Source organism: Prionailurus viverrinus, chromosome E1 (assembly GCF_022837055.1).
Source record: "Prionailurus viverrinus isolate Anna chromosome E1, UM_Priviv_1.0, whole genome shotgun sequence".
Classification (NCBI taxonomy): Eukaryota; Metazoa; Chordata; class Mammalia; order Carnivora; family Felidae; genus Prionailurus; species Prionailurus viverrinus.
The window spans coordinates 47,347,932-47,370,974 of record NC_062574.1 but is presented as its reverse complement, the minus strand read 5'-3'; the positions used below and the strand labels follow the sequence as shown (position 1 = coordinate 47,370,974).

At 47.4% G+C, this 23,043-nt stretch overlaps 1 protein-coding gene across 4 annotated transcripts in view; it reads right to left on the bottom strand.

The window, feature by feature from the left end:
• TMEM94 (transmembrane protein 94) overlaps positions 1–13,536 on the bottom strand; it is a 33,896-nt gene extending 20,360 nt beyond the window's left edge. For 2 of the 4 annotated variants that reach the window (XM_047832045.1, XM_047832048.1), the window contains exons 1-3: positions 13,393–13,523; positions 13,097–13,185; positions 3,199–3,328 (exon numbers count right to left, since the gene is read on the bottom strand). In XM_047832045.1, the coding sequence (XP_047688001.1) occupies positions 3,199–3,222 (24 nt within the window). In that variant the 5' untranslated portion in view covers positions 3,223–3,328; positions 13,097–13,185; positions 13,393–13,523. Of the gene's footprint in view, positions 1–3,198; positions 3,329–4,280; positions 4,377–13,096; positions 13,186–13,392 lie in introns of all 4 variants that reach the window. The other 2 variants (XM_047832047.1, XM_047832046.1) reach the window with 2 other exon arrangements.
• Between the last annotated feature and the right edge of the window lie 9,507 nt (positions 13,537–23,043).

Sequence of the window (23,043 nt, the reverse complement as noted above, 5' to 3'; positions counted from 1 at the left end):
AATCAGGCGGAAGAATCCAGTGGAAGAATCCAGCTGAAGGGGGAGGAGCCAGCAGACAGGAAGGGCTTCTGAGGATTCCAATACCTAAGACCTAACAGCTTCCCACCAGGATGGGGCGAGGAACCCCAACAGCAGAGATGGGCCAGCAGCTGATAATCACGCAGTCACATTTAGACATACCTGCCAAAGAGCTTCTGGGACAGGAGACCCCTGCGGACATGGGCCCTCATCTCCCAGCCAGTGACCTGGGGCTCCACGAGCACTGGGACCCCGAATTTGACACACGGGCAGCTCTCAGCGCAGACCCTCAAAAGGCCTTGGGAGTGGACCGCAAATTTCTCAGCCTGCGTCCAGACCACCTTTAGGAAGGGGCTGTAAAACCCCAAGGGAGAGGAAGCAGCCCAACAGGTCCAATAACTAGAGAGCCTGAACACTTTTCTCCAGGGCCCTGTTTCCTAGACAACACCAACAACACCATCTCCACCATCTCCAGCTGCAGGGAGGGGAAGAGAGAGCCTCGGCTGAGTTCAAGTCCGCCTCTCTCCTCCCCCCACCCAGCGCAGCCCTCTCCCAGCCCTCCCTCCTCTGCCAAATCCAGATCTGAACAGGAGCAGAAAAGGAGGGGCCAGGCAGTCCAGAGGTTAAGGGCGGGAAGCCTCCGCGAGGTGCAGGCCAGGGGGTGGAGGAGGCAGCAGTGCAGTGGGCTGTAGCCTTAGCAAACCGCCAGGAAGAGACTGGCATCCCCCTGTCCCCTGCTCCCAGGAGACACTTTCCCTTTCTGCTTTCTGCCAGGGCCCTGCTCTGTGGGCACCACAACTAAGCAAGCACTCTCCCTGCTGTGCGATGGGCCCTGGAAAGAACAGCTTCATAGGGTCTAAGCCAGCGGCTCAGCGGGACCCCAATGAGGCCCTCTCCCACCCCGCCCCTGCCACACTGCCAGCCTCAGCAAGTGAAAAGGGATTGCTGCACCCAAGAAACAGAAGCCCAGGCGCTCACTGCCACAGCACCTCCTCCACAGCGGACCCGGAACGAGGAGATAAGGTTCTGACGGGGACAATGAGGACCAGTAGGTCATGAAGGGGAGCGGGGGGAGAAAAAAATCAACCGGCAACAGCCAAGCTGATCCTGGGCTACAGCCAGGGGACGACGGGCCCTTTCCATCAACCTCTGCCATCCAGCTCTCTTTGTTCCCATGCCTCCGAGAAGCCCTGACTCTTGGAGGCCACCCGGGGTGAACTTTACAAGCCCACGTATACAACTCACGAGGAGGCGCCTCCGGTAGAAACCGTGTCTAGTTCTATTTCTTAACTGCTTGTACTGTCAGTTCCTCAGCTGGACTGTAAGTGTCTCCAAGCCAGGGGCTACCTCCCCACGGCCTAGAGCTCCACCAACCCAAAGGAAGGGTTCCATGAATGCAGCTGATGATGTTTCTAGGACAGGACTCATCTCTCCAGAAGGACAAAGACGAGAATAAAGAAAAATTCTCTAGGAAAAATGACCCCTGAGACCTAACCATCTTGGGCTCTCAACTGTTCTTACTCAGGCTCGAGAGAGAAGCCAGCCCGCTGGCTGGATCACAGAACTTTATTTCCCCAACTCACTAGAAACCTGGTGTTTCAGCAACACGCTGGAACCAGAGGACAACACCGTCCTCTGTTTTGAGACACTCAGCCTCACCCAGGCAGGCCACCACATCACACAATATCAAAGCTTCAAGGGGGTGCTCCCTGGAATTGAACAGTGCACAGCTCTTACAGCTGTATACAGCAGCCTTGCAGCCAGGCTAGTAGCTTTCCCTCTGTGCCAGTCCTACTAGGATGGACCCCTGGAGAGCAGCCAGAGGTATCTGTGAACAGGACGCTGAACATACCTGCTTCAAGTTCAGGCCTACAAGCTCTTCCACAGCTGGCCCAGAGGCATGTGAAGCCTGGAGCTGAACGAGCCAGCAGTCAGCCAGGCTCCACCAGGGACCCAGCGTGCAGACCCACAGCTCCCTCTCCAGACCTTCCAAGATCTCTTTGGCAGGAAGATCATTATCCATAAGTTCAAGCTGATAAATATTTCCTAAGCCTTTGCTGCATGCCAGGCTCTACGCTAGGAGCCAGGGACACTGGGATCAAGTGGGACAGACAGATTGTTTCAATACCGTGTGGTGGGCACAGTGGCGGAGGGACTATGACTGCTGGAAAGAGGGTCCTCTGGAGGGGAGGGAGGACTTATCAGGAGAAGGTGATGGCTCTTGAAGAAAGAATAGCAGGAGTTTGTCAGGAAAAAAAAAAAATAGGAGCTTAAACATGGACGGTGTGCCCAAACTCTGAAGCATTCAGAATTACTAGTGCTAAAGACCACGGCGGGGGAGGCTAGGGACACTGGGCCAACAGGCAGCAGTGGATTACGGAGGGCTCTGCCCACCACACCCAAGGTTTCAGCAGGTGGTGTGGACCCACTGGTGACTTTTAAGCAGAGGGGACAAAAGGCCATCTCTGCATTCTGGATACCTTCGTCTGACAGCAAGTGGAGGAAGGAGATCAGAGACAGAGGGACCCGTGGGAAGCTGTGGCAGAAGTCCAGGCAAGAGACGGAAGGACCTCTGCCAGGGTGGTCTCCGTCACGGGAGAGGGATACTCTGATTGACGGCAGACCGATGCCAGGAGGAGGCAGTGTACCTGGAGGCTGGGAGGTGTACCTGCGTCAGGCAATGAGGAGGAAGGGGGGGGGCCGACCTCGCAGATGCCTGGGCCTCCTGGCTCTCACCTCCAGCTGGTTACGCAGCTGTGTTTGGAGTCTGACTGGGGAGCTCTTCTCTAACCACAGAGAGGGTGCCCAACAGTACTCAACATGGCTCAGCAGGTTGGGGCAGAGCCCTACAAAGAGCAAGCCAACGAAATTACACACCCCTGGGCAAGAAGTGGAAGACTGGCTTGGTGCCAACCCAAATCAGAAACCTGCTCCCATGCCGCTGCGCTAACTGGTCGACCCCTTGTCCTGTGCTCCCGGCTCCCGGAGCGCTCCCCAGCCCAGCGACAGCACCCTCTCAGGGGGGGTCACCATCCCGTACCCCAATCCTCAGAGCCACACACCCCCTGTCACTTTTGGCTTAAAGCCTCCCCCAGTGAGGACCCCCCAGGCAAACACAAGTAGGGAGAGTCCAACAGAGGCACACAGACAATACCCATAAGGGAACCGAGCATGGCCTACCACGTGCTTCTCCTTCAGATCCATGGGCCCAGAGTACTGCAGGCATGCCCAGATGAATGTGATCACCCCCAAAAGGAAGGCTCCTCCCCAGCATGTACAAGGCCCAGTGACTCTGTCACAGTCACGGCATCTGGGGAGAAAGACGGAAGAGATCCCGTGAGTCCCGGTTGTTGAACAAGCAGCTACTGAGAAACACGATGGTGTCGTTCATACAACAGAGCACTACATGGGGAAGACTTGACCCCTGGGCACCAGAGCCCGGCCGGTCCTGCCCAGGCCACGCCGGAGGGGTGAAGTGTCCCCTCTGTGAGCCCTCATTTTCGGAGGCACACTATGTTTTGCTCCGCATGTACTCTAACTCACAGACTTCCGGCAAGCAGGAAAAACGTTGATTTCTCAGCTTTTTAGAAAGTAAAGATTAGGGATACCCGGCTGGCTCAGTTTTGAATTTGAGCCGCACGTTGGGTGTAGAGATTACTTAAATAAATAAACACTTAAAAAAAAAAAAAAAAAGATCAGGGAAAGTCATTCATTCATTCATTTTAAGAATAAATAAAAGTTAGGGGGCGCCTGGCTGGCTCAGTCAGTAGAGCATGCAACTGCTGATATCAGGGTCGTGAGTTCAAGCCCCACATTGGGCATGGAACCTACTTAAGATTTAAAATAAAAAAAATTTTTTTAACAAATAAATAAATAAAAGTGAGCATTAAGGTAACTGGAACCCCCCCACATGCCCACAAACACGCCCCCCCCACGTACATGTATGCCCGCACATACATGCCCACACACGTGTCCACACACACGTGCCCACGTGTCACGTAGCCGAACCTCTCGTGTGCTTTGCTGATAGGGCAGCGCTCAACGGGCACCCGGGCACACACCTACCAGGACGGGTGATCCGATCTCGACGACAATCTGGAAAATGAAGACTAGCCCTACCTCCCCACACAGCCCCTGACTGTCACCCATCCATCCTGGCAGCCGGCACACTGTAAAGGTTTCAGACCAGGGAGTGTTTGGGTAGGGTGCCACTGAGTAATCTGGTCTGGTGCCCAGTGACTCCTTGTGGAGTAAGCACCAACCTGCTGACTAGGGCAGTTCTTTCTGGGGCCTGTAGCAAAGCCTTGTTAAGAGGAGCTGGTCAGAAGCCCGGGAGAAATGATCCATAAAAGAGCTGTCTAGAAACAACAAAAAAAGCTGTGTCCAGGGGACCCCAGCCAGGAGGCCTAGGCTCTGCAGTCACCCACTCCACTCTAGGACCCCGTGTGATTCCTCTCATGGCAGCACCAGGGCTGACCTCATGCGTCTGTGCTTCCACGCCTCTCCCTACGCCTGCCTTTGCAGCCGAGGCTTTCAGAGCGGAGTGAGCCAGCCCCCGAGGGTCAGAGACAGACAGTGACACTGGAAGTGGCCTCGCAGTGCAGTGACATTTGGTCCTTGGCAGCCAACTGAAATGGGATCCTGAGCGGCTGAATCCACGTCTCCCCAAGGCCGCTCTGAGTCACGCAGCCCAGGCCATGTTTACAAGTACAGCGTACAGAGCAAGCTCCCCATACGCCCCATCCCAGCAGGGGCTGGATGAGGTAGTTGCCACACAGAACAAGGCACCAGAAGCCAGATGGGGATTGTGCTTAACTCCTTCTGCCAACACGACGAGAGTGAAATAACTTTGCGGCCAGCTGGAACCACAGTGTTCAGAGAGGGCAGCCAGGAGCAGGACATTTTTCTAAGAGTCTCTGTTTTCCCATCATTCCATACATGGGATTCTGGGAAAGAATGGTCCTCAACTGCCTGATCTGAAACCAGCAGCTAGATCCTTACAGGGCCAGTTCTACCCCTCGTCCAATGTGAAAGAAAGCACAGGCTTCAAAGCAAAATACCCCTGGTTCAAATCCTGGCTCCAACATGTATCAACTGCCAAATCACCTTGGCAAATTACTTGTCTCTCTGAGCCTCAGGGTCCTTGTTCATAGAATGATGCCTCTTTCACAAAGAAGGAACAAGAATTACATAAAATATTATATGCAAAGGGTCTAGTACAGTATTTAGCATATGGTAGGTGTTAATAAATACTTGCCATTACTATCACCAAGAAAGAAGAAATATGAACAAAGTGCCACCTAGATAAAGAATAAAGACTCAGAAGTAAGGAGAACAGGGGTGCCTGGCTGGCTCAGTCAGTAGAGCATACAACTCTTGATCTCGGAGTCATGAGTTCAAGCCCCACACTGGGCCTAGAGCTCACTTAAAAAAAAAAAAAAAAAAAAGGAAAAGAAATGAAAGGCATAAAGATTGTAAAGAAATATGTGAAACTGTCTTTATTTGCAGAAGGCTAGATAATATATGAAAAAATTCTAAGGAATAGAACATATAAGTGTGCAAGGTTACAAGATACAGGTCAAAATACAAAATACAAATATAAATTAAATTTGTACGTGCTATAATGAAATATAGAAAAATAGGACACTTTCAATATCACTTACAATAGCACCAAAAAAAACCCCCACAAAAATACTTAGGGATGACTTTTTAAAATATATATGTAAGGGGTCCCTGGTTGGCTCAGTCAATTAAGCATCCAACTTCGGCTCAGGTCATGATCTCACAGTTTGTGGATTTGAGCCCCACATCGGACTCTGTGTTGACAGCTTGGAGCCTGAAGCCTCCTTCAGATTCTGTCTCCCTCTCTCTCTGCCCCTCCCCTGCTTGTTCTCTCTCTCTCTCTCTCAAAAATAAATAAATAAACATTAAAAATTATTATATATGGCCTATACACTATTGAGAGAAATAAAGACCTAAATAAATGGAGAGAGAGACCATGTTCATAGATTGGAAGACTCAATATTAACATTTAATGTTTAAATAATTAAATGCTAAAATTTATATTAATATATTCATGTTTATCAATATTAATACCCATACATACCCTATTGGAATGCCTAAAATGAAAAAGACTGACAATATTTAGTGTTGGTGAGGATATGAACCCATAAATTGTTGATGGGAATGTAACATGGTACAATCACTCTGGAAAACATTTTGGCAGTTTCTAAGAAAGTTAAGTATACATTCACTATATATCTTAGTAATGAAAACATACTTCTTCAAAAAGAACTGTATACAAATGTTCATAGCATCTTTATTCAAAATAGCCAAGAACTGGAAACAACCCAAATGTCTGTTCACATGTGAATGAACTGTGGTATATCCATACAATGGAATTCTGCCCAGAAGGAGTGACCAAACAGAGGAGTGACTGATACATACAACAATGTGGCTGAATCTCAAAAACACTTGCTGAGTGAAAGAAGCACAAAAGAGCACATAGCATATGATCCCATTATATAAAATTGAGAACAGGTGAAATTAATCTATGGTGACAATAAGCAGGGAAGGGGTTGCCTAGGGTCATGGGGAGGGAAAGACTGCAAAGGGCACAGGGGTCTTTTGTTCAATATCTTGATTGTGGGTGGCAGTTACGAGGGTGTATAGTTTTGTCAAAATTCTTTGAACTACAGGGGCGCCTGGGTGGCGCAGTCGGTTAAGCGTCCGACTTCAGCCAGATCACGATCTCGCGGTCCGTGAGTTCGAGCCCCACGTCAGGCTCTGGGCTGATGGCTCAGAGCCTGGAGCCTGTTTCCGATTCTGTGTCTCCCTCTCTCTCTGACCCTCCCCCGTTCATGCTCTGTCTCTCTCTGTCCCAAAAATAAGTAAAAACGTTGAAAAAAAAATTAAAAAAAAAAATTCTTTGAACTACATAAATAGGTGCATCCTATCTTGTGGAAATATTGCGTCAGTAGAGTTCATTTCTAAAAAGTAAGGTGGGATCTGAGATCCAACTAATCAGCTCTACCAAGCTCTAAAATGCCTAGCACACAAAAGATATGGTGGATATAAAAGAGAAGGGTTGATGAGGGAAGTGAACATTTATCAAGTGCCTACTGCACATAATAACTGTATATATTTACTAAGCGTACGGAATGGTCCTGCTTTGACAAAAGTCTAAGATATGGTCCCTTCCATAGAGGGATTTCTACTATAGCCAGGTTTTGAATATTATGAGAAAACATAACTAAATATTCACACTGGCATTGAAATACCAAATGAGAATTGCAAATGGGGTCTGGCGGGGCCAGGGATCCCTTCCTGGAAGAAGCCAAGACCCAAGTGGTGCACTCAGGAAAGCTTAAGGGTGAGAAGAGGGAGAACAAGGAGTCTCAACAAAGGCACCAAGGAAGAAGTGGACAGAGCCTTTTTGAAAGACGGTGATCTGATCTGTTCGATTAGAGCAGAAGACCTAAGTAAGAGAGAAGAAATGAAAGGCCACATAGAGAGGGGAATCAGGAGCTGAAATGCATAGGTGCTTGAAGGCCAAAACAAAGTGACCCTGGGGAGTCGCTGAAGGCTTCTGAGCAGGTCCCAGTATTTTAAGAGGGTAGAGAACGGATCAGAGGGGGAAGGGAAAGAAATTACAGGCAGAAGAGGTAGACGAAAATTACAGTAATTTTGGTTTGCCATGACGAGTATCTAGACAAAGGCAGCATAGTAGCCATGGAAACAAAGGGACGGATGCTTCCTGGTGCCAAGTTCAGATCCGGCATCCAAAAGAGCTAAGTGGATGCCCAAGGTTCAGGCGGAGGGCGAGCTGAGGAGTTGGCTGTCCTTCTAATCCCTTCCAATACAATCTTCATTAGCTCTGCTTATACTCTAGCCATACCCAACACCCAGAAAACCAATGCGGGGGACTTGTATTCAGCTGAATAGCTGTGCCCAAAGGGTACTAACTGATGGATTGATGTTCAGCTGGAAGGAGGTTTTTAATAACAAGCCTCAGGGTTCTCTCCTTGGTGGCATCCTAATCAATATTTTTATCAATGACTTGGGTGAGAAAACAGATGGTGTGCTAATCTCAGATAGCATAAATCTGGAAACAAGATAAAAGTCAAGATCCAAGAAGATGTCAACAGGCTGCACCTAACAGATTCAATTTAACTATAATAGATTCGATATTATGTCCTACGCTGAGGTTCAAAAACTATTGTATAGGGGCGCGTGGGTGGCTCAGTCGATTAAATGGCCGGCTACTGATTTCAGCTCAGGTCATGATCTCACAGTTCATGAGTTTGAGCCCTGCATCAGGCTCTGTGCTCATAGCTTGGAGCCTGATTCGGATCCTCTGTCCTCCCTCCCCCACCCCCGCCCCCTCTCTCTCTCAAAAATAACTAAACATCAAAAACTATTGTGTAAAACTACTCTAAGTGGCTTAATTAAGTGCAATTTCAATACAGGTGACACGGCCACCCCAAGCTCATTCCAGTTAGGCTGCATTAACAGACATGTTAATTAATCAACATGCCACATCCCCCAAAAACAGAGAGGTAAGTCTGATTTTTGTACCTATCGGAGCACACCTGGAATATTTTGTTCATTTGCCCATCACGCACACTGACAAAAGTGGGGAGCTTTCTGACAGCAGCAGAAAGGTTGAGGAAATTCTGATATGAGAAATGCTGGAAAGGATTAGCCACTTGGCAAGAGCCGTCTAGAAGGACACAATGGCTGCCACATGAATGGAGGGCCAGACTTACTCCAGGGGGGACAGACTGGGACTCAACATGAGTGGTATCTTTTACAAAATTAGAACTGTATAAAAAAATGGAACAGGCTGCCCTGAAAGGCAACGAGCTCCCCAGCACCGGAAGGATCCAAGCAGAGGCTGGGAAATTATGGAGATAATAAATACATCAGGGAGCAAATAAGAAAGGAATAACCTTTTATAATGTCTTCTAACCCTGAGAGATCAAGAAATCCAGCAGCTTCTACATATGAAAAGATGCTCAGTTCCACTTGTAATAAGAGACATTCACATTAGACTACCGCAAAAGAACAAAGTTTGGAAGGCTTTCACCATCCAACTTCAAGGTTTGTAAAGCCACAGCAATCAAGGCAGTGTGGTATTGGCCTGGTAATAGAGAATCCAGAAATAGATCCAGATATATTTGGTCAATTGATTTTTGAGAAGGCTGCAAAGGCAATTCAGTGGAGAAAAGTCTTTTCAACAGACTATACTGGAAAAATTGAACATTGAGATAAAAAAAAGGACTTGGAAATACAGCTTGCACTATATACAAAAACTAACTAAAAATGGATCCTACACCTAAATGTAAAAATATAAAATTTCTAAAAGTACATACAAGAAAATCTTTGTGACTTTGGTTTAGATTTCTTTCCTCTTTTTAAAAAAAATTTTTTTTAATGTTTATTTATTTTTGAGAGAGAGAGACAGAGACAGAGCACAAGCAGGGGAAGGGCAGAGAGAGAGGGAGACGCAGAATCTGAGGCAGGATCCAGGGTCCAAGCTGTCAGCACAGAGCCCGATGTGGGGCTCAAACTCATGGACCACGAGATCATAACCTGAGCTGAAGTCAGACGCCTGAGTGAGCCACCCAGGCGCCCCAAGCATCCAACTCTTGATTTTGCCTCAGGTTCAAGTCCCATATCAGGTTCAAGTCCCATATCAGGTTCAAGTTCCCTCGCAGAGCCTGCTTGGGATTCTCTCTCTCCCTGTCTGCCTCTCCCCCAATCATGCATGTGTGTGCACGTGTGCACGTGCACTGTCTCTCAAAAATAAACATTAAAAAAAATAAAAAAGAAAATGATCGATTTTATCACAATAAAAAAAAACCCACCAACTTCTGATTCTGATTTTGCAATTAGATCTGGCTTATGTTACTAAGCAATACTCCCCCTTTTGAGTTCCATGTCAACTTCAGGGATATTTATGCTCTTTTAAACACATCTTTGATTTTCTCTCCAGTATATATCTTTTCCAAGTACTTCCCAATATTTTTCTGTTCACCTCCCTACTAAGGAATATTGCTATCATGAATTTCTTTTTCAAAAGGATCCTGAAATTAATAAAACTGGGTTCAGGGGCACCTGGGTGGCTCAGTCAGTTAAGCGTCGGCCTTCGGCCCAAGTCATGATCTCAAGATTCACGAGTTCAAGCCCTGCATCAGGCTCTCTGGCTCTCTACTGTCAGCACACAGCCCACTTTGGATCCTCCTTCTCCCTCCTTCTCTGCCCCTCCCCTACTCTCTTGCTCACTCTCTCAAAAATAAATAAACATTTAAAAAGAAAAAACAACTGGGTTCATATAATTACACTGAGATTTCTGGTTTCCCAAAGGCTGCTGTAAGCCCTGGAAGGGTCTCCTTCCCTTGGGCACCCCTGACTCCCCCACCACTTTGGTCTTTGGAGCTAGGGAAACCCAAAGCAATCAGCGTGAGATGTGCCGAGCTTGAGGCAGGCATCAGGCCGGGTTTAAATCTGGCCCTTACCCTACTTGCCACACCATGTGACCAATACTGTTTACTACTGTCTCAGCAGCCACAGGCGAAGCTTATGACTATACAAACCCCTGATCACCAAACCACACATTCTGGCTGGCGCGTCAGTTCCGGAAGAAAAACATTCCTGTTACAGCTTTGACCTACCCTTTAGCTCACTAAGAGACTACTAGAGACAAATGCAGGCTTGGAATTTGTGCTTGGAATGTGCTACTAGAGACAAATGCAGGCTTGGAAACCAGGGTTCAAACAATATTTTTAAAGGAACCTAGCTTTTAGGTAAAGAAAGACACTCTCAAGGAAACAACACTGACACTATAACAAGATAAAAAATATTGACACACATTTACCAGTGGAGAAGTGCCAACCGTGACCTGGGACTTTCTCACTCGGAACACCAGGAATGGGTTTAGAGGTTTTGTGTCTTTCCAACTCACTACTGTGAGAGCTCAGACTCAACTCACCAGGTAAGGTTCAGTAAAGCCTTGGGCTTAGGTAGTATTTACATTAGCGCCCTTCCCCCTCCTCATAGACACTGTTTCCCAAGCCCAACATTAGGGAAAGGGCAGTGGGACAGAACCAAAGTACTGTGACCTTCACTTCTCATTAGTTCAGCAGGAGTTAAGCTTTCCAAAAGGCTGATTCTCAACACTTGGAGCTGGCACTCCCTAGCAACTTCTCAAAATAGAATTGTGAAGGGCTTTCTGTTTTCTTCCATCTCACCGCCCAGCCCTGGCTCTCCCGGTCTAATCTTCTGATGTCGGGTCACCACAAACAAGGGGCAGGGTAGGGGTGGGGGTGGGGGGGAGTTCAAGGGCAGTTAACTCTCAATTGTTTGGAGGCTGATTATCAAGGGGATGGTTTGTACTTCACCTCCCCGGTCAAGGAAGCGGCTCCGTGGTATCCACCACTTTCTCTATTTGAAGTTCTAACAAAAAGAACCAGTGAGCAAGGATGTTAAAGCTAACAGGGCGGCCAATATAAGACTTGCAGATAATTTGTGGATTTTATTTGAACACGCTGCCCCTGTTCCAGGGTTCATAATAGGCTACATTCTGATGTGTTCTGATCTTTAGAGTGATTTTCAAACTTTTTTATCCCATGGACCATTTTCATTTGACTCTTCAGATGATGTGCCTTATCTGTGCCATTGCTTAAAAAAAAAAAAAAAATTAAAACCACCTGTTGGAATACGAAGATCAGCCCTTCTTTTGCCAAGATTACCACAGAGACATACCACAGTAGTATTTCTTCTGCAGTGGTTCCCAACGTCTTTCTGCCTCTACACTGTTCTTATAGGAGACATATCCCTGTCAGTAACACTACAATAACACAACAGTTCCGCCAAAATGGAGGAAGAGGTTACGATGCTTTGCCTCCATCCCTTCCTGCTCTCTCAACTGAGAATCACTGAAATCATTTGGCTCCATATAGAAAGACCACAATAAATATTAATGCAAGAAATCCGCCAGTGAACTACCTGTTGGTTACTTACAAATAACAAATGCAAACATGTATTAACAACCTAGTAAGCGCTGGTACCTATGCTATATATACACCTATCGATAGAGATCCTCCGTATACTTTCTCGTTTAAGGCCCTCAATCACCCTGCAAGAAGCTCAGAGAAGTTAAGGAACTTGATTTCTCAATCTCGCCTAGGAAACAACTGGTGTAGTGGATAAAGAACTGAAGCATCTGGACCTCAGAGTTCCAGTCCTGGCTCCAGGTGACCTCGGCCCCGCCCCTTTGCCCCTCCCAAAAGTTTCTCTCCACATTTGTAAAATAAAAACATTACAGCTCCTCCTTCCCCACTTCCGTCGTCGAAGGGTGCCCGGGGAATAACTGAAGGATGTCACTGAAGCTGAGTGTGTGAACAAAGCATGAGAAAACTAACATCTCCAAAGCTAAAATTACATGCCTGAAGGGAAACAGATTTCAGTGCAAGGCTTCCTCCTTTTTTTTTTTTTTTTTTTTTTCCCTAGAGCCACACAAAAACTCGGAAGAGAGGGTGGGATGTAGCAGCACGTGACCAAAATCAACGAACACGCCAAAGTGCAGCCTGTGGTTCCACACCAATGAAAGGGCAAGGTTTCCCTGGCATCTGGCACCGGGCACCCGGCAGGGGCTCACGCCGTGGCACGCGAGGGACTGCGAGACTGGACTTCTGGGGTGTGCGGCAGGGGAAGGAGGGCACAGCACAGCAGTCGGTTTGCAGGATGGCAAGTACTGTGTTCCTATAGTTGCTTCTAAGGAGTCTTTAAACGTTTCTGGAAAGACGGAAAGAAAAGAAAAGAAAAAAAAAAAAAAAAAAAAAAAGGCAGGGCATGCTCAAACTGCACCGTCGCCGCTCAGGGTTTAGCCCCATCCGGTTCCATCCACCTGGACACGGGACGCGGTCAGCACGAGGGCCCGGGCAGCAGCAGAGAGCGCGCGCAGCGGGGACAACGGTCTGAACTGGGGCTGGGGGTGTGGGCCCCCAGAGGCCTGTAAATACACTGGGCTTCGGCGCTGGAAGCCCCCCTGCGCCAGGGCCCAGCCACCACAAACCTGGGGCAGGGTTCTTTGTTGGCAGGAGGCTTCGATCTGACGCGGGACCCCCAAGGGGCCAAGCCAGGACCAAGGACAAGTGTGAGCACCTGGGGAAAGGAAATGGCCAGGAGCTGGAGGCAAGAGCCCGTCCCTTGACTCCCCCTTCGAAGAGATCCCCCGAGGCCATTTCCTGGGTGCAGACCCCAGACTCCTCTCTCCTTGGCCAAGAATCCAGAGGACGTCGAAGGCCGAGCCCCACGCCCCCTTGCTTCCCTGCTCCCCTTGCTTCGGGCCACTGGCCTTCTCGTACTTACCGGGGCCCAGGGGGCTGTCTTCCTTGCTCGCGTCCTCTTCCCTCCCAGCCCCCTCCTCACTTCACGTCCCCTCCTCCAGGGGCCGCGGCCATGTCCGTTGCTGGCAACTCTAAGGGGGCTTGCCTCCTTTCTCGGACAACAGGGACGCCGCTAGCAAGCTAAAGTTCTGGGCGCCGATTGGTTGAAATCCCAGACGGGTGGAGATTCCTGGCTTCTTATTGGCTGCACTGCGCGCTAGACTGTAGCCAAAATCGTCCCTCTGGGAGCCTGGCGGAATTAAACGCCGAGTGATGCGGGCAAGAGAGTAGGAAACCCCTGTCCATCCTTGGGCATGGTGCTCTGGCGCTTTCAGGTTCAGAGGTCCTGACTAGAGGCGAGGGCACGGCTTCCACCTCAATTACTTTTCCTACGTAATTATCCAAAAAAGATGGACAGAGCCCCGCCCCAGCCGCCTTCTTTCTTTCTTTTTAAAATCAGCCCTTTTGCAGAGCACCCGCGTCTCCTACTTCTTCTAAGTAAGCTCCCTTCTTGTTGCTGTGAACACCTGGCTCAGAGACTAATACTGCAACCAAACCAAAGCTGGAGAATCTAAGGCGATACTTCAGTTTTCCCTTCAGCTCAGCTGTACTCTAAAGGGAAAAACAAGTTAATTTTTTTCCCCCCTAGATAATGAGAGAAATCGTCTAGGAGAGCTCTCTTGGGAAAACAAAGCAAGCCTGTGTCAGTATTTACTTCTGTTTTCCCAGAGATGGAAGTCTGGAGACTTAAGTTTTTTGTGTTTTGTTTTTCAATCTGTTTATAAAATCGGAAGAGGGTCATGACTGGCCCTGGGAAGTAAGAGCCCCTTTCCCCTGTTAATGAATTATGTAACTAAAATCTCCCTTCTCAAGAAGGTATCCTTTTGGTACCTAATCATGTGTGTTTCAACTGTTTTAGCCTTGCTTAAGACAGTGATTGAATCATGTTACCGTTCTGCACACAAAAATCTTCTGCAGTTTATCCTTGCCTATAGACAAAGTCTGTATCTCTCTGCTTCACATTCAAAGCCCCTCATAAATCAACTCAGATATAGGTTTCCAGGCTAATTCCCCACAGGCCAATCTAATCCTGCAGCCGCATAGATTCACCATCCATTTTTAGGCTCCCAACGTGGGGCTTGAACGCATAACTCTGAGATGAAGACCTGAGCTGATGATATCAAGAGTTGGAGGCTTGGGACGCCTGAGTGGCTCAGTCAGTAGAGTGTCTGACTCTCGATTTCCACTCAGGTCATGATCCCAGGGTCATGGGATCAAGCCCCAAGTTGGGCTCCATGCTGAGCTTGGAGACTGCTTGAGGTTTTCTCTCTCTCCCTCTGCCCCTCTCCCCCACACCCTCTCTAAAATTAAAAAATAATAATAAGAGTTAGATACTTAACCAACTGAGCCACTCAGGCACCCCAGATTCTCCATCCTTAAAATGCGTCTGAGACCATCCCACCTCTCTGCTCTTTAACCCAAGAGCTTCCCTAACCTTTAAAGATTCCCTCCTACCAATAAAGCCAACCTTCAAATATGCACACATCCTGAAAGTTCACCTCCAACGCTCCCTGCCTCAAAGCCTTCCCTGACTTTTAGTCATTGAAATTCTGTGTAGTGCTATGCCTCTTTGTGTCTCCATTGACGCCTTTACAAAAATAATGCTTTGTACAGCATTATTTTTGTAAGATCTGAAGCTCCCTGAAGGCAGCCGGCTTACCCTGGAAGTCCCCACAGCACCTTACTCAGAGCCTTGTACCCAGTAAATGTTTGCTGAATTGAACTAGCCAATTGCCTATACCTTATGTCTTTCCACCTCATCCCAGAAGGTTTACGTGGCTACATTTGGAAAGTTAACAAATGTAACACAGTCATCCTGCCTTGCTCTGCCTTGTACCCCTGTCTCCTCTAGCCACACTTGTTTCTCTGCTCCACTGTGTTTTATGAATATCACCCAACAAACTTGAACTGTGCACCTACCAGTTTCAGGGTCTGTGCTATACTCCTTTTACCCCCTGACCATTCCCTCTGCCAGTACCCCCAGCCGTAAAACTTTGCTGAAGAAGTAAATCAAATCACTCAAGCCAAAGCATACCAGTGGACCCAATCTAAGTTCACCCTGGCAAGACTTTTGGCAGCTCTGAGGTCAAAGTGGTCATGTCTTGATGGCTGTCTAGCAATATCAGGCAGCTGTACCAACCCTTCATTGTTCTGGAGCCTCCTCTGTCTCCCTTCCAAATTAACCTAGATGAAGAAACCAAGGCCTTCCAGTTGGACATTTCTCATCTACTCCAGCTACTTCTATTTCCTTCTCAACGTGCCTGCAAAAAAGAGAGACCCCTCTTCATTTCCCCATCTGTATCCTCAGTCCCTCCCCCTACCCCAGTCTCACATGCTATTTGCCATCCCTAGCCCTTAGCTTATCCTGTTCACTGTGCCTGAAATGCCTCTTACCGCCTTTCTTCCTGGCTAACTCCCTATCGTCCTTTATGATGATGGTCCTGCTCTGTTTGTTCCGAATGCCCCTAGATAACCGTATCACTTCACTTACCACGGGAAAATAATATTAATAATGCACTAGTGTTCAGCTATATTTCAACTAAGAAATTACAATTCATAAGAACAGTAACAGTAATAATCATGCGTATTTCCAGTCTCTTTTCTCTCCTCTTGCTTGCTAAGGAGGATTCTGTCTGTGCTTGTTAGGTTCCCAGATCATTGCCCAGCAGTAGATTAATAGGGGAAGGGTAGGACTGAGAAGGGCCAAGTCTTGAATGACTTGGTTTAGTTTGGATAGGAAGAGGAGTTACCAGCTCATGAGAGCAGACGGTTTTAAAAGAGGGGAGGAGCAAGCAAAGAGAAGAGCCAAGGTGGTGTGGATTCTAGAAGAGGTGGAAGAAGTTTGGAGCGATGGAAGAGAGAGGCTTTAGGGCAGAGTGAGAAATACCTTAGATGGGGTGCCTGGGTGCTCAGTCGGTTAAGCATCCGACTTTGGCCTAGGTCATGATTTCACGGTTCTCTCAAGTTCAAGCCCTACATTGGGTTCTGGGCCTACAGCTCAGAGCCTGGAACCTGCTTCGGATTCTGTGTCTGCCCCTCCTCTGCTCATGCTCTGCTTCTGTCTGTCTGTCTCTCTCTCTCTCTCTGTCTCTCTCAAAAATAAACACTAAAAAAAAAAAAAATTTTTTTTAAAGAAATACCTTAGGTGAATAGGTAAAATGCCTTCCCCTATTATTCAATACTGTGCAATGATCTGGGAACCTAATAGGTAAAGACAGAGTCCTCCTTAACAGACAGGAGGAGGGAAAGAGAAATGAACAATAGGAGTTTAAGAAGGTTTCTTATGAACCATGTATGGAATTCCCCCTTTGGCATTTTTCTCAAGAGAATACAATAATATTTGAAGTTGCTTTGTGATTACTTCTGGGTGCCAGCTAACATTTCTTTGTATATAATTCTGTGTAAAGAATGGATACGCCCATTGCTAGGTTTCGTATAGTTAATAGCATTATCTATGTGACATTTCTCTTCCTGTGATCCCCTCAATTCCAAGCACCGTGTCTTACTCATCTGCGTGTCAGTATTGATTAACAAAGTGCCTGGCTTTGTTTAACCATAGACATCTGATGCTTGTGGAATAAATGAACTGGTGCCCAATTATCCTGTCTCTCTTGCGTTTTTAGTTGCTTCCTTTCTATCAGTTCTTTCCCCCCAGCTGTATAAACACTCATAGTTCTCTCCTTAAAACAAAAGGGGAGAGGCGGTAGAGGGAAAAGAGGAGAAAGGATGAAGGCCTTGCATACTCCATGGTCTGTCCTATGTGACACTCTGCCATATAGCTAATGGATCTGCCAGCAGGAAGTTCCCTCTCCTTTATTTATTTATTTATTTATTTATTTAAATGTTTTATTTTATTTTTGAGAGACACAGCACAAGTGGGGAAGGGGCAGAGAAAGAGGGAGATACAGAGTCTGAGGCAGGCTCCAGGCTCCGAGCTGTCAGCACAGAGCCCAACGTGGGGCTCAAATCCACAAACTGTGAGATCATGACCTGAGCTGAAGTCGGATGCTTAACCATGGAGCCACCCAGGCTCCCCCCTCCTTTTCTTTTTAATGTTTATTTATTGATTTTGAGAAGGTGGGGGGTAGAAAGAGAGAGGGAGAGAAAGAATCCCAAGCAGGCTCTGCACCGTCAGCACAGAGCCTGACATAGAGCTCAGTCTCCCCAATCGGGAGATCATGACCTGAGCCGAAATCAAGAGTTGGTCGCTCAACTGACTGAGCCACCCAGGCACCCCAGCTCCTTCTCCTTCTGCGATGCAATGTCTCTGTTATACTAGCCAGTAGTAACACCTAGTGACCTCACCTTAGGTAGTACAGCCAACAGAAAATCACTGCTTCATTCATTTTGCGACCCTGTGGAATATTTCAGAGATCGAGCTGAACATTTCAGTGTAATTTGAATTTAAGAAACATGTTTCCAATCAGCCCAAAATAAACCTCAGCTCGAAACTGACCGACGACATCATACTATGTTGACCTACCTGCCAATTGGTCAGCACATGTTTGCTGAGTTCCTTGTATGTGCCAGGACCGGAACTGGACGCTGGGCACACGGTGGTGAAGAAAACTGACAGGATCCCACCCTCAAGTCGCTAATATTCTAGTGGAGACAAGGTGTTAAAGAAATAATTACTTCATCACAAGTGTGCAAAGTGCTGCAAAGAAGCATCTCTAATGGCATCTTAACATCTCGGTTGGCTGGGGCAGGCTTTCCTGAAGAAGTAACGTTGAAGCTGAAATCTGAAGGATGACAAGTTAGCCAGACAAAGGGAATGAAAACAAGCATCTCAGAGGGAGAGGTGGAAGGCGTAAAGGCCCTGAGGAAGGAAGATATGAGACCAAGGAACTGAAGGGGATTCCTGCATGACTGGATCAGGGAAGGGGGAGAGTGGAATGGTGGAGACAAAGCCAGGGGTGTCGGGGGGCAGCTCATCCGGGGTCTTCTGCAACACGCTGCAGGTTTTGAACTTTATTCTAAGGGCTCTGGAAAACTCATGGATGGTTTCTTGGTAGGGGGGGTTGGTAAGTAATCTCCACAGTCAGTGTGGGACTCGAACTCACGAGCCCGGGATCAAGAATTCCCTCTTCTACGGACTGAGCCAAGCAGGCACCCCTCTTGGAGGGTTTTCAACAAGAGAGTTGAACAACAAGAGAGTACCACGGTCCAATTGGCATTTACAAAAATACTCATTTTGGGGGCGCCTGGGTGGCTCAGTCGGTGAAGCGTCTGACTTCAGCTCAGGTCACGATCTCACGGTTCACAGATTCGAGCCCTGCTTCAGGCTCTGCGCTGACAGCTCAGAGCCTGGAACCTGCTTCTGATTCCGTGTCTCCCTCTGTGTCTCTCTCTGCCCCTCCCCCGCTTGTGCTCTCTCTACCTCTCAAAACTAAATAAACAAACATATTTTTAAAAATTAAAAAAATAAAAATACTCATTTCGGCTGCCGAGTGGGGAACGGATTGCAGAGAAGCAACAGCAGCTTGGAGAAACCTAGAGAGAAGGCTTGGCAGTAATCTGTTCGACGTAGCCCCTGTGCTAAGGGGGTAGCAGCCGGCGTGGCCAGAGGTAGATGTGTGCAAGAGATATTTAGCAGGTAGACTAGGCAAAAGGTAGTGATTGATGGGATGTAAGGTCCGGGGAGAAAAAGGGACGAATGATACCTAGGTTTCTACATGCTGGACCTCACATGGCATCAGTTCTAATGGCAAGGTACTTCTGCTCAGCCCCAGATGCCTCGAAACAGCCAGTTGAGAGCAAAGCACAGAACAAAGAAGCACCATCCAGGAAACAATTCTGACTGTTTATGAGACTTCACTTCATCTAGATGCAGATCTGAGGGGCGCCTGGGTGGCTCAGTCGGTTGGGCGTCCGACTTCGGCTCAGGTCATGATCTCATGGTCCGTGAGTTCGAGCCCCACGTCGGGCTCTGTGCTGACAGCTCATAGCCTGGAGCCTGTTTCGGATTCTGTGTCTCCCTCTCTCTGACCCTACCCCGTTCATGCTCTGTCTCTCTCTGTCTCAAGAATAAATAAACGTTAAAAAAAAATTTAGATGCAGATCTGAGACCTGGGTCAGAGAACGTGGGTGACTCCGCAGGACTTGATGCAGGTTTTGAACAAGCCCCTCCCCCTGTGCTAGAACATCCTTCCTCCTGGCCTTTCCACCTAATCATTTGTTTAAAGGTGGCAGCATGAGATGGTGATGGTCGAAGATCTCTGGGCTGAAATTCTTTTAACTCCACTGAGCTAAACACCGCAATCAGAATCAAGAGTCCTTTGTCAGAAATCAATGGCGGGATCCACATCCTGCCAATCGCTAAGTACCTCTATTGCTCTGAAGTTCCAGACAGACCTCCAGGCACTTCCAGGCTCTTTGGAAGGGTGGACCAAAGGATCAAAGGACGTGAGCGGACAGTTTACACAAGAAGAAACTGAATATTAGGAATTAGTTTTGGGGGGAAACGGTTCGATCTCACTAATAAGCAAAGAACATTACCTTAAAACAAACACAGGGCCACCTGGGGGGCTCCGTTGGTTGAGCATCTGACTCTCGATTTCAGTTCAGGTCATGATCTCACGGTTCATGAGTTCGAGCCTCCACCTCGGGCTCCATCCTGACAGTTTAGAGCCTGCTTGGGATTCTCTGTCTCCCTCTTTCTCTGTCCCGTTCCCCTACGCCCACTCCTGTCTCTCTCTCTCAAAATAATAAACATTAAAATAATAAATAAATAAAAGTAACACACAGGTGCCATTTCTCACCTATTAGATATAATAATAAAATTTAATAACGCTGAGTCTATGGTGAAATTTGTATGTTTATACTTTTTTTTTTTTTTTGCATTGCATCATACATGGTTACAATATTTTTGCTGGCCCATCTGACGGCGAAATGATCAACTCTCTGTCTTGATTATCTCTTTCCATGGTAATGCAACTTTAGGAAATAGTTCCAAAGCTGTGGGTGGGCGGGTACACCTTAAACTTACACAATGTTGTATGCCACTTAGATCTCAATTCTTTTAAGGGGGAAAAAGCAAGAATAGCCTAAGCAACTGGATGGGTTATCCAAACAGGGTCATGGTAGAGCGTGGAGCAGACTGGAACATGTGGGGTCACAGATGATTGCCAGATGGCATGCTCTTTGAAAGGGAATTTTCATGAGGAAAAAAGGGAATGGTCTGGAATTAGGCACAAAAGCAGGGAAAACGGGGCTGCTGTTTCCCAGCCCCGAGGTACTTGTCTTTGGCAGAAGTGCTTCTTCTGATCAGGGACCGTGGGAAAAATGACCCTTTATTTATTTTTTTTAATTTTTTTTAACGTTTATTCATTTTTGAGAGACAGAGCATGAGTGGAGAAGAGAGAGGGAGACACCGAATCCGAAGCAGGCTCCAGGCTCCGAGCCGTCAGCACAGAGCCTGACATGGGGCTCGAACCCACGAACCGCGAGATCGTGACCTGAGCCGAAGTCGGACGCTCAACCGACTGAGCCCCCCAGGCGCCCCGAAAAATGACCCTTTAATTTAATGGGAAGGTCACTCTTTAGAGCAAGGAAGCAGATAGCAAGAGGGTCCTTTGAAGATCCCGAGGCTGGTGGAGATTTTCCTCACAAAAATACAAGGGCTTCCGACAGCACAGCAGGAAGGGATGGAAGGAGATAGCAGGGGAGGAAAAAGCCATGAGGAAATGGCTCAGAGGCTGAGAAAGGGGGCAGATGCCAGGGCCAGGCCTCTGGGGTGGTGACTGTGAACTGGAAATGGCCTGAATGTTGATTATACTTCTTCTTTTTTTATGTTTATTTTGAGAGAGAGAGAGAGAAACAGAGTGTGAGCAGGGAAGGGACAGGGAGAGAGGGAGACACAGAATGCGAAGCAGGCTCCGGGCTCCGAGCTGTCAACACAGAAGCAGATGCAGGGATTGAACTCGTGAACCGTGAGATCATGACCTGAGCCGAAGTCAGAGGCTTAACAGACTGAGACACTCAGGCACCTCTCTCTCTTTTATTTTTTTTTAAGATTAAAAAAAATTATTATTTTAGTGGGCTGTATGCCCAGCATGGGGCTTGAACTCACAATCGTGAGATTAAGAGTCACGTGCTCTACTGACTAAGAGAGACAGATGCCTCCAAAGATTTTTTAAAAATATTTATTTATTTTGGGGAGAGCACAAGCAGGGGAGGGGCAGAGAGAGGGGAACAGAGGATCTGAAGCAGGCTCTGCGCTGATAGGCTGACAGCAGTGAGCCCTACGTGGGGCTCAAACTCACGAAATCACGACCTGAGCCGAAGTCAGACACGCAACCGACTGAGCCACCCAGGTGCCCCTAAAGATTTTATTTTTAAGTAATCTCTGCACTCAGTGTGGGGCTCAAACCCACAACCCCAAGATCAAGAGTCTCATGCTCTTCCGACTGAGCCAGCCAGATCTTGATCTCAGCTCAGGTCTTGATCTCAGGGTGGTGAATTTAAGCCCCATGTTGGACTCCACGCTGGGCACAGAGCCTACCTTAAAAAAAATCTGTGTATTTTAGTGTATTTAAATTAATTCAATAAAAAAATACATTACCTCAATAAGGCATATATATAGAGAGAGAGAGAGAAAGAGAGAGAGAAATAAGAGAAAAAGGTATATGTATATGTATATAAAACAATCTCCTCTCTCAACTGAGGCGATGTTGCCCCTAGGGTTATTTAGCAATGTCTGGGGACACTTTTGGTTGTCACAACTGGGGACTGCTACTGACATCTAGTGCATAGAGGCCAGGAATGTTACTAAATGCCCTACAATGCACAGGACAGCCTCCACACCCAGGAATTATCTGGTTCACAATGTCCATGATGCCATTAGTGTATCACCTTCCACTGATCTTTGGGATTCAGTGTAGGAGGGGCCTCTATTTTCTTTGCTTTCCAGAAATAACTAAACAGCATCTCACTGACATCCAGGTCTTCTGCATGCTGCAAAACAGCTATTTTTAATCTTCCAGAATAGAAGCCATATTTCACTGCTCATCGATAGGAATTGAGCCTAACCTAGCTTGCCTGTTGTGGTCAGAGAGCTTGGAGCATTTTGTGGAGGGACTGTTTTGGAAAGTCCTTCTAGAGGAGGTTGGAGCCGTTTTCTGAAGAGCCAGTATTAACTCTCTGAAGATAAAGGAAAACACCCTTTCTCCTGTCACTTTTATATATTTTAAAGTACACTTTTTAAAAAATGTTTATTTATTTTGAGAGAGTGAGAGAGACCGTGCGCTTGTGTTGGGGAGGGGTGGAGAGGGAGAGAGAGAATCCCAAGCAGGCTCAGCACTTCCAGTAAAAAGCCCAACGTAGGGCTCCATCTCAAGAACAGTGACATCATGACCTGAGCTGAAATTAAGAGTCGGACGCTTAACTGATTGAGCCACCTAGGCACCCCTCCCCAACACTTTTAAATAGAGAAGTTGATGCAGAAAAAGCATTTGACAAAATACTGCATCCTTTCTTAATAAAAACCCTCCAGGGGGCACCTGCGTGGCTGCTCAGGTCATGATCTCGTGGTTTGTGGGTTGGAGCCCTGCTTTGGGCTCTGTATTGACAGCTC